The sequence below is a fragment of the Oncorhynchus clarkii genome, chromosome 22, assembly GCF_045791955.1.
Source record: "Oncorhynchus clarkii lewisi isolate Uvic-CL-2024 chromosome 22, UVic_Ocla_1.0, whole genome shotgun sequence".
Classification (NCBI taxonomy): Eukaryota; Metazoa; Chordata; class Actinopteri; order Salmoniformes; family Salmonidae; genus Oncorhynchus; species Oncorhynchus clarkii.
In genome coordinates, this window is record NC_092168.1 from 20,746,656 (window position 1) to 20,761,368 (window position 14,713).

Genomic DNA, 14,713 nt, shown 5'->3' on the forward strand with positions numbered 1-14,713 from the left:
ACACCAAAAAAAGTTACTAACATACAATGCTCCCAATGTTTAAGTAGGCCAACTCCCTCTTATCAATGCACACACACACACACACACACACACACACTGTTAAAGCTTCAGGCATTCTAAATGAGTGTAACTATAGGAAAAAATAACTGTCTCTATGGATACAAAGAACAAAGAGATTTTAAACTTGTCCAACAATGTTATGAAAACCCTGTACTGTTCAGATAACTTTACACACATAGGCCTACAGTCTCCCTCCTACACCCTCACACACACCCCACTCTTGCATATGCAGCCTACCACTGAAGCATCTCTTTGAGTAGCCTATTCCTTTTCAGTTTTTCCTGTGCCATCCAAATTTGTGCATAGCCTTGACAGTGGTCAAGTTATCCGGTTGGTAGCTAGCTAGCTAGCTAGCATGACTAGATAGCTAAACAATGTTATAAAACCAAAAAAATGGTGTCCTGCGAGTAGGTTAAAAAAAGCCTGCGATAGGCGCACAAATCTGCAGCAGAAAGAAAAAACTTAGCTCCGGTAATATTGTGTATAAATTCTACATGATTTTGACTAGAGGCACACGGTCTTCAGCTATGTAAAGGCGCAACCATTGATTGTTGATGTGTTCCGTGTGGAAACACATGCACCTTAAATAAAAGGTTCCGTTTAGTGAAGAAATGGAGACGTGATTAATGGCGCACATTTTATTTTACGCCAATTAACATGTCACATGTTAACGCATGATTAACTTTGACAGCCCTAGTTCACTCTAGGTTGGGACAAAAATCCTGAGTCCACTGAGTGACCCTTTCCAGATCAAAGTGAGGAGCAAAGATATGATGCTGCCCCCCCCCCGGGTCTGACCTACCTGTGAGTCTGCCAGGAGTCCTCAATGAGCAGGATCTGCAGCAGCAGGTCCAGGTAAGGCCTCAGCTCGTAGGTGTACGAGTACGCCACCTGGGGGATAACAAAACACACACTATCAATAAGATCTAGCACACCTCTTATTAACGGAAATATGTCCAATATGAAGACATAAAGACCAGTCGGAGAAATTGATTGTAGGAGGAGGAGACTTGGGGCTTTTGAGATGCAATAGTTTCCCACCTCCTTATTGTATGGGACACTTCTAAATGTGACTTTAAAGGCAGCTTCATTAAATAGTACCCGCAAAACACCAGTCTCAACGTCAACAGTGAAGAGGCGACTCCAGGATGCTGGCCTTTTAGGCAGAGTTCCTCTATCCAGTGTCTGTGTTCTTTTGCCCATCTTAATATTTTATTTTTATTGGCCAGTCTGAGATATTACTTTTTCTTTGGAACTCTACCTAGAAAGACAGCATCCCGGAGTCGCCTCTTCACTTGGATCAGTTAACACAACGTGCCATTGGAACATAGTAGTGATGGTTGCTGATAAATGGGCCTCTGTACGCATGTATGTAGATTTTCCATCATTTTTTTTTGTTGCCGTTTCCAGCTACAATAGTAATTTTCAACATTAACAATGTCTACACTGTATTTCTGATCAATTTGATGTCATTTTAAAATGGACAAAAATGTGCTTTTCTTTCAAAAACAAGGACATTTCTAAATGACCCCAAATTTTTGAACAGTAGAGTATATATTTACAAAAAAAGATACGGGGGATTGGAAATGATGCAGTTAATTACAGTGATAGAAGCCACAATCTATCTGTAATATTAAAGCGGACCTACCCCCTAAAAATATATATACTTATATCTGTAAAACCTGTCTAGTTTGTGTGGGGGTGTGTGTGTGTGTGTGTGTGTGTGGTCTTGCTCTTCTACCCTCGTGGGGACCTGATATCCCCAAAAGTCCCCACAAGGAAAGGAAAACAAGGAAAATTATCCCTTGTGGGGACTTCACACGCCCCCACGAGGACAAAAGCTAAGGGGTTAGGTTTAGGGTTAGGTGTTAAGTATAGGGAAAATAGGATTTAGAATGGAAATAAATTGTAGGTCCCCACGAGGACAGAAAAACAAGTGTGTGTGTGTGTCCATCTGTGTTTTCACCAGTTTTAACACTTACCTGCCAGAGCAGCTCTGATAGTACAGTGGAGGAGAACTGGGGGTTTTCCCAGCAACTGAAGCGCAGCAGCTTGACCGTCTCCTCTGAGTTGCTGCAGTCCTCAATGATCTTTTTCACATAGCTGGTCCTTACGAACAGGATCTCTCCCACCAGCTGCTGCACGGGCATCACCGGGGTGGTCTGGTTGGCATCACCGTACGGGTTAGGGAGAGGGGGGTTACCTGGATGTAGAGAGAAAGAGGGAGAGAGAGAAGGACAATGAATATGACTCTGGTTCGTCTTTGTCCGTTGACCATAGGTCACGACCCCTCACCCCTGAGTGAACTCACCATTGATGGAGGACTGCATGCGCGCGGCCACGTCACAGCAGCGCACCAGTTGGGAGACTACGGTGTACAGTTTGCCTAGTTCAGCATACTGGTACTTTATGGGAGGGCCAGGCCCCTCGTCTAGAGCCACCAGCATGAAGGTAGCTGGGACACTCAGCTTCAACAACTGGGTCTTCTCTGCCAGCCCTGGAGAAGGGTGGGAGGGAGGGTATAAGGAAGAGAAGGAGAGCGAGGCAAGAAGAGAAATTAATAGCCAGTGAGCCATACTCTTCCTCAAGGGGTTGAGAGAGCAGGTGTGTATGGCAGGCTGTGTGTGTGTGTTCCTTACCCAGGTTGGCATACATAACGAAGAGGTTGAAGTACTGCTGCAGGTGTCGGCCGTGCTCTGACACCTCTCTCCTGAGCAGGTTCAATACAGTCCTCAACAGGTGGTCACTGAGACTCAGGTTATCACATGCCTGACACACACACACACACACAGAGAGAAAGAGAGACAGAGACAGAGAGGGAGAGAGAGAAAGAGAGTGAGAAGTTAAAACATATTCCACAAGAACAGCGAAAAGTTGCTTTGTATGGGGTAATGCTCAGTATGCATGAAACGGGGGGGGGGGACATTTGAAAACAGAAGCTGAAAACAAGAGTTCTTATTGGACAATTTCAGGTAGTACCTGCTCTGTTTCAAAATGTTTCACCCGTTTCATGCCTACTAAACACCATCCTGATAGTTTGTGTTTTAGGAATAGGAGAACCAGCCCATTCACCTGTGGTTGGGTGGAGGCTCCGACAGGAGAGGCAGTGGGGGAGGGGCAGGGTCCGTCTTGCAGGGAGAAGTGTGCAATGAAGACGATGAGTTTGGCAAACGCGCCCCGGACCTCGGCACTGGGGCACTCCAGCAGGTACTCGGAGAAGCGGTTGGTGTAGGCAAACAGGAAGTTGTGTGCAAACCAGTAGCGTACATTCTTACTATGTCTCAGCAAAACGCAAAGTGCATCATACCTGGGGATGGAGAGAGAGAGATACACACATGATTAGAGAAAGGGGAGAGGAGAGAGGGATGCGTCAATGGATGAAGGAAGCAGGGGTAGTTTCAGAAGGGGAGAGAATGATGCAAGGGAGAGTGGAGATAAAGAGTGAGGAGGAGAAAGGGGAGACTGATGAGACAGGGATAGAAAGGAATAACAAAACAAAGAATAACAAAACAAACATCCTTCACTCAGGTCAACATCTGAACACAGGTCAAAGTTGAAAGGTGAGACAGACAGTACTCACCAGTCACTGGCGGGCCCCCTCACTACTTTCTTGGTGTGGAACCCAGTGCTGAATAGGAACTTAGCAGCCAGCTGAACACTAATCATAGCCATCTCCTCCGCCTCAGGCAGTAGATGGTCTTGTCCTGATTCAACCAAACAACATAAACATTTCTTCAGACTTCAGTCACAAATTAACATTAAAGTTCCAAATGGAACATTTCAATGAAAAAAGGAAAGAAAATTCATGTTTCTTCTCTAAATCCAAATTAGTGAAGGATTAAGTTGGTATTGAATAATATTCAGCAAGAGACTATTCCTGAGCTTCACAGAGCGAAATATTTCAATTTCTAAGTTAATGTGTGAGTCAGTCACTGGAGCCGAATCCGAGAATCTCATCACTGTTCAAATAGAGCCGTATGACCTAATTTGCTGCTTACTCCTAAATGAGAGGCTGAAATTGGGGACATTGACGAGAACAGTTGTCCGTTTGCACACAATACACTAAAAAGAAACAAACACATCCTAACAAACCTCCCCCTCCTTCACACACACACACACACACACACACACACACACACACACACACAAGCAATTCATCCCGACCAAGTGCTTTTACACTGATGGCTAACCCTGCAGTAGTCAGTTCATTTCCCTGTGCCTGTCGTGCAACAGACAGACAGCAGTACACTGTGGCCTGGCTGGCTGCATTAATAATGCAGAAGGCAGAGGAAACTGCTGCAGTTTACAGTCAGCCAACGTGTTACGTTCAGCTCTGACATCCTACACTTTCCTTCTTCATACAATTCTCTACGGGGGAGGTGAAGTTGAATACATCTCCAACACAGTGTTACCAGTGGTAAGATTAAAACGAGGGGGGCTTTTTCATATTTTTAAATATTGAGAGGAATGAAAGTATCTGCTATTAAAGCAAAAGTCATGTCGCTGTTACAGTGATTAAAAGCCTTGTTATGGGACTAAGGTGAGAGGTTGGGTCATTCACAGTGCACAAATGAAAAAGGCAAATCACAGTAATATCAATCTCACTTCTTGGGTTGTACACATTAGCAGGGGAAACAACAGGGGAGAACAAAGGAGACAAAGGAGACAAAGGAGACAAACAAAACCTGAAGCGTGTGTGTGTGTGTGTGTGTGTGTGTGTGTGTGTGTGTGTGTGCGTGTGTTCCAGTTACCTGGCGGAGGGTTTAAATAGACACTGTTACAGGTCAGAAGTTTCTTAACAAACTGGAAATACTCCAGGCTGTACTGCATACGATTGTGCATGAACTGCACATTCTGCTTGCGCACACTGCACTCGATTACACCGGGCATCTTGACCTGGTGCGGTGGCTTGTTGTTGGACGAGGACGAGATGGTCAGCTCCTGAATGTACTTGACCAGCTCGCTGTCCTTGTCCAGTGAGTCCATCCGCTCGTAGAAGAGGATGTATGCGTTCCACCAGCGCTTCTGACGCCGGTACGACATCCTCTTCATCATGTGGTCAAACACCTCGCCCATGTACTCCCCTCCGAAGCACTGGTTCTTCATCTCCTCCTCGTCGTCCATCTTGCACTCCGTCACGTCGCCGTCGTCAAACTTGTACCAGCGGTTCCGCTCGCCGTCGGCCCCGCCCACGTTCCTCTGTGTGATGTATGAGTAGTAGTGTCCGCCGCTGGCCTGGCCTGAGTGGACCAGCACCCCAACCAGGCGGTACTTGGAGCTGCCTGGGGGCTCTGGTTCAGAGGGCTCGTTCTGCTGGATCACCTGAGGGCAGGACACAATAATTGATGTTGAAGTGAACCACTTAATTGGTTCGTTTAAAGGGACAGTTCACTCCAAAGTGAGGTATGAAGACATCTGATACTGATTTTTTGGAGTGAATTGTCCCTTCAAATGGGATCCCATCTGAATTAATTTACATAAAATATTTCTCATTTCAACTATCTGAAATGTTAGAACGACAACTACAACATTATGAAATCATTAAAATAGACATTTACTCCGTATTTCTACACACAATGTAATAATCTGTGTCATCTTCATGCCATCCCTAACCTGGTTCTCTGGGTTGACGTCGTCCCCCTCCAGCTTGGCCACCCCGGCCACAGTGTAGGGCTCCATGTCCAGCTCCCTGGGGAACTCAAAGTAGTCGTTGAACTTGATGGCACACTCCCTCTCCCAGTCATAGTCAAACCTCTTCAGCTGGATGGCCAGCACTGGGGGAAGCTTCTTGATCAGCAGCCGCTTCACTGTGTCCACCTGGAGGGTGGGGGGGAGACGAGCAAACACGTTACTGCTACTATCCTTCTGGTCAGGGGGCCTAAGCTAACCCTCCTCCCGGAGACCTACTGGGCAAGCAGGCTTTTGCTACAACCCTGGAAAGCCTATAGGAATGTAGCTAGTTAGGAAAAAAGGCTATTGGTCCATTTCAATTGTAAGATCTGATAAGAAAAACATTATTCTCACCTTCTTGTTGCACTTCTCACAGTGGTATGCGTTAGCACCCTCCAGCAGGTCTCCTTTGACGTACTGCTCCATTGAGTCCAACAGGTTCTGGTGGTTCCTGATGTCTACATTCAGAGTGGTGAACGACTCCTCACACTCATACCTGTAGCACACACAATATCCACATTCATTTCAACCAACACTGTATAGTCTCATAAACCCGACTCTAGGCAACAGCAGTGACTAGGGTCTGGTTTTACTCGCCAGGTTTCCATCCAATTGGTGATGGATTTTCATGCAAATATTCACTTGGTGAAGGCCATAGGACTGCAAATGAAAGACTTCAACAATGTCTCTGTCACTAACAAATATAGTAATGGGGGTAACTCCATAACGCAATTGAAAAAGGCAAGGCACACTGGGAAATTACTGGAGGCGTGGTTTGTGGGGGCGTTAAATTTAAGTATACCTTAATCATAAACTCTGGTCTCCATCCTGCTATCCACTTTGTAAGACATGTTATGCTGGAACATTTGAAAATGGTGAGAGGCAACCTGGATATCTAGGGAGACTAAACACTGAAGCAGCCTCATATAAAACCACTTCAAACAAATCTCTCTCTCTGCAGAAATAGACATCTTCAAATCAATTACCCTGAGATGCGTGAACAATAAGCATTGGTCCATTTTGCCCCTAGACCAGATCTCAAGTCAGTTTCACATTCTCCCCCATAATGGTTGAGGTTATAAATTGCCAAGATATCCCTGATCTTAGATCTGTTCCTATGGCGGTGTGTGATTTACCTATGTGGGCACCCCTGGCAGATCTTCTGGTCAGCAAAGGATCCACCCAGCACCTTACTGAGCATGGCTGGGTGACCCAGGGCTTTCAGAGCCTCGTCCAGACTGTCCACTAGAGAGTTGAAGAACTCCAGGGCATCGTGCTGCTCTCGCAGGTTCACAGGCTCGCCCCATAACCTATAGGATGGGATGAGGCTTAATCATTAAGGGGTATTGTGTGTAGATTGATGAGGGAAAAAACGACTTAATCCATTTTAGAATAAGGCAGTAACGTAACAAAATGTGGAAAAAGTCAAGGGGTCTGAATACTTTTTGAATGCACTGTACAGTGTATATTTGTTTATTTTTGACCATTTTGATTAAAAACAAATCACAGTAAGGTACTTAATTGTTACCCAGATTATTTGATATTGAGATAAACACAGCTGCATTGGGCCTTTAAAATACTGGTATGTATGACCCATCTGTTTTTTCCAGGTAATCATTCTCTTCCCTCCACTGACCTGAACTGTTTCCAGAAGCCTCTCGGTATGTAGTACTGCAGTCTGGAGGAGGCCAGGTGGCCAAAGATGACCTGCAGGTGGCGCAGCACGCCGATGTTGTACTCCTTCCTGTCCTCCGATTTACTGAGCGATGGCTTGTCGTCAAACTGGTGGTGGTAGTTGAACACCTCATCTCGCGGGTCCACATTACTCTGTAGGGGCAAATGGACACACAGGGTTAAGCTGGGTCCTGGTCATTAGGACACACAATGGAACAGGTTTTAAACCACATACTCTGTTACCGCAACACCCCACATCTTCAGTGCCATAAAAGTGTCTCAGCTAAGGAGCTAATATCAACTGCAGCTACCAATGGAACTAGAGCTCAGCCTTCAACACCATAGTACCCTCTAAGCTCATCATTAAGCTCTGGGCCCTGGGTCTGAACCCCGCCCTGCACAACTGGGTCCTGGACTTCCCGATGGGCCGTCCCCAGGTGGTGAAGGTAGGAAATAACACCTCCACTTCATTGATCCTCAACACTGGGGCCCCACAAGGGTGCGTGCTCAGCCCTCTCCTCTACTCCCCGTTCACCCATGACTGCGTGGCCACGCACACCTCAAACTAAATCATCAAGTCAACACAACAGTAGTAGGCCTGATTACCAACAACAATGAGTCAGCCTACAGGGAGGAGGTGAGGGCCCTGGCGGAGTGGTGCCAGGAAAATAATCTCTCCCTCAACAAAACAAAAGGAGCTGATCGTGGACTTCTGGAAACAGCAGAAGGAGCACCCCCCTATCCACATCGACAGGACAGCAGTGGAGAAGGTGGGAAGTTTTAAGTTCCTCGGCATACACATCACTGACAATCTGAAATGGTCTACCCACACTGACAGTGTGGTGAAGAAGGCACAACAGCGCCTCTTCAACCTCAGGAGGCTGAAGAAATTCGGCTTGGCCCCTATGACCCTCACAAACTTTTACAGATGCACCATTGAGAGCATCCTGTCGGGCTGTATCACCGCCTGGTATGGTACTGCCGGCAACCGCAGGGCTGTCTGCCAAACGCATCATTGGGGGCTCACTGCCTGCCCTAAAGGACACCTACAGCACCCAATGTCACAGGAAGGCCAAAAAGATCATCAACCACCGGAGCCACGACCTGCTCACCCCACTATCATCCAGAAGGCGAGGTCAGTATAGGTGCATCAAAGCCGGGACAAAGAGACTGAAAAACAGCTTCTATCTCAAGGCCATCAGACTAAAATAGTAATCAATAGCCAACCTCCACCCAGTACCCTGGTCTGAACTTAGTCACTGTCACTAGCTGGCTACCACCCGGTTACTCAACTCTGCACCTTAGAGGCCGCTGCCCTGTGTACATAGACATGGAATAACTGGTCACTTTAATAATGTTTACATACTGTTTTACTCATTTCAAATGTATATACTGTATTCTAGTCTATGCCACTCCGACATTGCTCGTCATACACACACACACACACACACACACACACACACACACACACACACACACACACACACACACACACACACACACACACACACACACACACACAGTTGAAGTCAGAAGTTTACATTCACCTTAGCCAAATACATTTAGTCATTTTTTTCACAATTCCTGACATTTAATCTTAGTAAAAATTCCATGTCTTAAGTCATTCAGGATCACCACTTTATTTTAAGAATGTGAAATGTCAGAATAATAGTAGAGAATTATTTATTTCAGCTTTTATTTCTTTCATCACATTCCCAGTGGGTCAGAAGTTTACATACACTCAATAAGTAGTTGGTAGGATTGCCTTTAAGCTGTTTCGGGTAGCCTTCCACAAGCTTCCCACAATAAGTTGGGTGAATTTTGGCCATTTCTCCTGACAGAGCTGGTGTAACTGAGTCAGGTTTGTAGGCCTCCTTGCTCGCACACGTTTTTTCAGTTCTGCCCACAATTTTTCTATGGGATTGAGGTCAGGGCTTTGTGATGGCCACTCCAATACCTTGACATTGTTGTCCTTATGCCATTTTGCCACAACTTTGGAAGTATGCTTGGGGTCATTGTCCATTTGGAAGACCCATTTGTGACTAAGCTTTAACTTCCTGACTGATGTCTTGATGTTGCTTCAATATATCCACATCTACAGTGCCTTGCAAAAGTATTCGGCCCCCTTGAACTTTGCGACCTTTTGCCACATTTCAGGCTTCAAACATAAAGATATAAAACTGTATTTTTTTGTGAAGAATCAACAACAAGTGGGACACAATCATGAAGTGGAACGACATTTATTGGATATTTCAAACTTTTTTAACAAATCAAAAACTGAAAAATTGGGCGTGCAAAATTATTCAGCCCCTTTACTTTCAGTGCAGCAAACTCTCTCCAGAAGTTCAGTGAGGATCTCTGAATGATCCAATGTTGACCTAAATGACTAATGATGATAAATACAATCCACCTGTGTGTAATCAAGTCTCCGTATAAATGCACCTGCACTGTGATAGTCTCAGAGGTCCGTTAAAAGCGCAGAGAGCATCATGAAGAACAAGGAACACACCAGGCAGGTCCGATATACTGTTGTGAAGAAGTTTAAAGCCGGATTTGGATACAAAAAGATTTCACAAGCTTTAAACATCCCAAGGAGCACTGTGCAAGCGATAATATTGAAATGGAAGGAGTATCAGACCACTGCAAATCTACCAAGACCTGGCCGTCCCTCTAAACCTTCAGCTCATACAAGGAGAAGACTGATCAGAGATGCAGCCAAGAGGCCCATGATCACTCTGGATGAACTGCAGAGATCTACAGCTGAGGTGGGAGACTCTGTCCATAGGACAACAATCAGTCGTATATTGCACAAATCTGGCCTTTATGGAAGAGTGGCAAGAAGAAAGCCATTTCTTAAAGATATCCATAAAAAGTGTAGTTTAAAGTTTGCCACAAGCCACCTGGGAGACACACCAAACATGTGGAAGAAGGTGCTCTGGTCAGATGAAACCAAAATTGAACTTTTTGGCAACAATGCAAAACGTTATGTTTGGCGTAAAAGCAACACCCTGAACACACCATCCCCACTGTCAAACATGGTGGTGGCAGCATCATGGTTTGGGCCTGCTTTTCTTCAGCAGGGACAGGGAAGATGGTTAAAATTGATGGGAAGATGGATGGAGCCAAATACAGGACCATTCTGGAAGAAAACCTGATGTAGTCTGCAAAAATAAACATATCCAGGTGTTAGAATGGCCAAGTCAAAGTCCAGACCTGAATCCAATCGAGAATCTGTGGAAAGAACTGAAAACTGCTGTTCACAAATGCTCTCCATCCAACCTCACTGAGCTCGAGCTGTTTTGCAAGGAGGAATGGGAAAACATTTCAGTCTCTCGATACTCCAAGCGACTTACAGCTGTAATCGCAGCAAAAGGTGGCGCTACAAAGTATTAACTTAAGGGGGCTGAATCATTTTGCACGCCCAATTTTTCAGTTTTTGATTTGTTAAAAAAGTTTGAAATATCCAATAAATGTCGTTCCACTTCATGATTGTGTCCCACTTGTTGTTGATTCTTCACAAAAAAATACAGTTTTATATCTTTATGTTTGAAGCCTGAAATGTGGCAAAAGGTCGCAAAGTTCAAGGGGGCCGAATACTTCCGCAAGGCACTGTATATATTTCTTAATTTCATTATTTTACTTTGAGATGTGTATATTGTTGTAAATTGTTAGATACTCCTGCAATGTTGGAGCTAGGAAAATTTTTCACTACACCCACAATAACATCTGATAAATATGTGTGTGACCAATTAAATCTTATTTTAACGAAACATGGATTAACCAACAAACGCAACATCACCATATGACTAAACCCTAGTATTTGCTTTCAGATAATTCTAAATTCCAGGGCCTCCAGAGTGGTGCAGCGGTCTAAGGAACTGCATCGCAATGCTAGAGGAATCACTACAGACCCGGTCCGATCGCCGGGCTGTGTTGCAGCCGGCCACGACCGAGACACCCATGAGGTGGTTCACAATTGCCCCAGCGCCGTTCGGGTAAGGAGAGGGTTTGGCCGGCTGGGATGTCCTTGTCCCATCGTGCTCTTGTGGCGGGCCGGGCTCATGCACGCGGACTTCGGTCGCCAGCTGTACGGTGTTTCCTCCGACACATTGGTGCGGCTGGCTTCCAGGTTAAACGAGCGGTGTGTCATGAAGCAGTGCGGCTTGTCAGGGTTGTGTTTCAGAGGAAGCATGGCTCTCGACCTTCGCCTCTCCCGAGTCCGTAACGGGTTCTGCAGCAATGGGACAAGACTAACTACCAACTGGATATCATGAAATAAAATAATATCATTCTATATTCTAAAGTCGTTCCTCGATACTGCTCTCTCCTGCATTACCTCGTTCTCCTGCTTCTCATCACCGGACATGTCATCGTCCACATCGGTGCCGGTGCCCTCGATGGCCAGAATGCCGTTGCGTATGGGCGGGATCATGTAGAGCTGCTGGATGACAGAGTTCATGTAGCAGGTGGCTCCGGCGTTCTTCAGTCCCACAAAGCCTTTAGTTGGCCTCGGTCCCACCGGGGGGAGATACTCCCACTCTGTCAAAGCCTCACAACCTGGGAGATGGGGTGGGGATATCATTTGGACATACACAATAACACAGGTGGGTAGGTTCTGTGCCTCACAACCTGAAGGGAAGTAAATCTGGGAGTGAGTTCTTATCACTTTAGATTGTATCACTAAATTTAAGCATAGAGTTGCAGGGATGTGATTGCCCCCAATATAAATTGAGAAGAAAGACTAATGTAATGATGAGATACAGATCAAGAGTAAGTAATAGTATTTCTGGCTTTCTGAGGTGCAAACATTGATGAGTGAAAGTTAATGGAAAACACAACTCTGTGTAGTTTTCCTCTTAGAGTTCCTACCTAGGTAGTACATATCAGTGAGCGTGTCGACCATCTGCTTTAGATTCCGGACACAGCCCACCGCCAGCGCCACCAGCAGCTCGAAGCCTGCGTTGATAGAGGCGGGGCTGCTACAGACAGGGATGGCTTGCTCCGTGGGGAACTCCCCACTCTTCATGTACTGCAGGTACACGTTCGATGCTGGGAAAATGAAGTCATCTATCAACTCCTGGACAGAGGGGGAGGGAGAGTGAGTTAATACAGGGTAAGAAAGTAACATTTACTGCGTGCGGCACATTTATTACAGCCACATACAGATATGAAGGTCACTGCTAAAATGTTTAATATTTATTACCACATAAGATCATTCTAGAAGCTTCTGGTGGGCCAAATCAAATGTTGTCGAGGGCCCCACTAATGTCGGTGAATAAGTAAAAAGATTAAATTCAATACAAAATGGATGCCATCATACCTTGATGAGGTTGGCCCCTCCCTTCTCACAGCCGATGTAGTACTTCTTCTCTGATGTTTGGAAGGCCAGCAGCTCCTTGGTGATCCCGATGTGGCCCTCCAGGATGGTTTCCTCTACGCCCGTCTCCCCTGTCCTCTTTACCTCATCCTGGGACACACACACACAGTACTAACAACCAGGGTCCTATTCATTAAGCACCGAACAGTACGCAACAGAAAAGGACTACATGGACTTGTCCAATAACAAGTGCTTGCTTGATTCCCCTCCCCCTCCCCGTTGATTAACATCTTGCTACGGTGTGTCCTAATGAATACAACCTAGCTCTGACTAGGGCTGTGGCAGTCAAGAAATTTCATCAGCCGGTAATTGTCAAGAAAATAACCGTCAGTCTCACGATAATTGACCGTTAATTAACATACACATTTAGCATCCCCTGGCTTCCATACATAGCCTACAAGTTACTGATGCAGACATTTGGAACATCTACATTTTAACAAGTCTATTAAATCCATGTAATAAAGCTTACACCTTCACAATGAAACCATTATTTATTTTATACACAGGTCTAAAGAAACATGATATGAAGAAAATGTAGTCTATTTCAGAATAACAGAATAGGCTTCTCTGAGTTGTCCTTATGTTAGGCCCTGAGCTGGCTATGCCATATGACTGTGGGCTACACTAGTTAATTTGAATCAAACAGTAAGGATATTTTCTCCAAAAGATTTGAGGGAGTGCACACATTTGGCTATTCTGTGTTGAGTGGTTAACAAAGAAATAGTTACTCCAATATGCTTAATTTAAAGTGAATGTAACTTTAGTTGCCCTACAAACGTTGGGCTATATGTTCAGATTTGTAATACATTGTAATGCTGCATGATGCGACTCTGATGATTTTAAAAGGCATGAGCTCTGCTTTGTTTTATTGTGCCGGCTGTACACACTTCATCAGTCTCTCGTTCACAATTTGACAAGCACTTGATAATGCTTCGAATTTCCCGGCGTCATTCCCTTTGTTTGGCCGTAACGCACCCTAAAAAAAATCCATGCCTTTTGTGGCCATTGACCGTTGTGCCCTTCTCTCTGAGTGCTGCGCAACTCATGATCTAATCTGGTCTTCTCACATGCTACAAGGGAAGCCAGACTTGTCTGGGATGCAACTGCACGCGTCCTTATCCAATTCAGAAGATATTACAAGAACTGTCCACAGCAAAACGAACAGCAAAAACACTAGCCTATGTCAATCTACGATTCCCCACAGTACAAAAGTTGAACTATTCTATTCTGTGCAAGAAATAAATATCCCAGTCTGGGACAGTTGTGGGCTGCGATAGATCCCAAATGAATACAACCAATAGCATCAAAAACACTTATTTACACAGTGAGGCTGACGCAACATTTAGCTTAAAATGTTGATAAACTATTAGGCCATTTTTTCACATAAGGACGCGTGCAGTTGCGTCCCCGACATGTCTGGCTTCCCTGTGAGAATACCAGATTAGGTCATGAATTGCGCAGCACTCAGAGAGAAGGGCACAACAGTCACTGGCCACAAAAGGCATGGATTTTTTAGGGTGCATTAGGCTATAAGTGTGAATGTTCCATTTAGCGAGAAAACACCATTAATCAAAAGTGACCACAAATGCAATTATCCCCAAACTTGAAAACTCACACGCTGCTTGTAAAGCGGAATAATGTGCTTACATTTTATTTGGCCCCTTAAAACATATACATTTTGGGGCGGCAAGTAGCCTAGTGGTTAGAGAGTTGGACTTGTAACCGAAAGTTTGCAAGATCGAATCCCCGAGCTAACAAGGTACAAATCTGTCATTCTGCCCCTGAATAAGGCAGTTAACCCACTGTTCCTAGGCCGTCATTGAAATAAGAATTTGTTCTTAACTGACTTGCCTAGTTAAATAAAGGTCAAATTAAAATATAGGCCTATGGGCTAGGCTACAGGAGTTGACTATTATTCCAAGAATGTGCAAA

At 45.1% G+C, this 14,713-nt stretch overlaps 1 protein-coding gene across 6 annotated transcripts in view; it reads right to left on the reverse strand.

Moving 5' to 3' along the window:
* LOC139380561 (ubiquitin carboxyl-terminal hydrolase 9X) overlaps window positions 1-14,713 on the reverse strand; it is a 91,499-nt gene that overhangs the window by 13,359 nt on the left and 63,427 nt on the right. For 5 of the 6 annotated variants that reach the window (XM_071123331.1, XM_071123332.1, XM_071123329.1 and 2 more), the window contains 14 exons: window positions 12,725-12,871; window positions 12,274-12,481; window positions 11,741-11,961; window positions 7,367-7,557; window positions 6,867-7,040; window positions 6,085-6,226; window positions 5,674-5,877; window positions 4,812-5,382; window positions 3,641-3,764; window positions 3,133-3,367; window positions 2,700-2,829; window positions 2,372-2,557; window positions 2,043-2,263; window positions 863-951 (listed from right to left, as the gene is read on the reverse strand). In XM_071123331.1, coding sequence (XP_070979432.1) covers window positions 863-951; window positions 2,043-2,263; window positions 2,372-2,557; window positions 2,700-2,829; window positions 3,133-3,367; window positions 3,641-3,764; window positions 4,812-5,382; window positions 5,674-5,877; window positions 6,085-6,226; window positions 6,867-7,040; window positions 7,367-7,557; window positions 11,741-11,961; window positions 12,274-12,481; window positions 12,725-12,871 — 2,843 coding nt within the window. Of the gene's footprint in view, window positions 1-862; window positions 952-2,041; window positions 2,264-2,371; window positions 2,558-2,699; window positions 2,830-3,132; window positions 3,368-3,640; window positions 3,765-4,811; window positions 5,383-5,673; window positions 5,878-6,084; window positions 6,227-6,866; window positions 7,041-7,366; window positions 7,558-11,740; window positions 11,962-12,273; window positions 12,482-12,724; window positions 12,872-14,713 lie in introns of all 6 variants that reach the window. The other variant, XM_071123330.1, reaches the window with a different exon arrangement.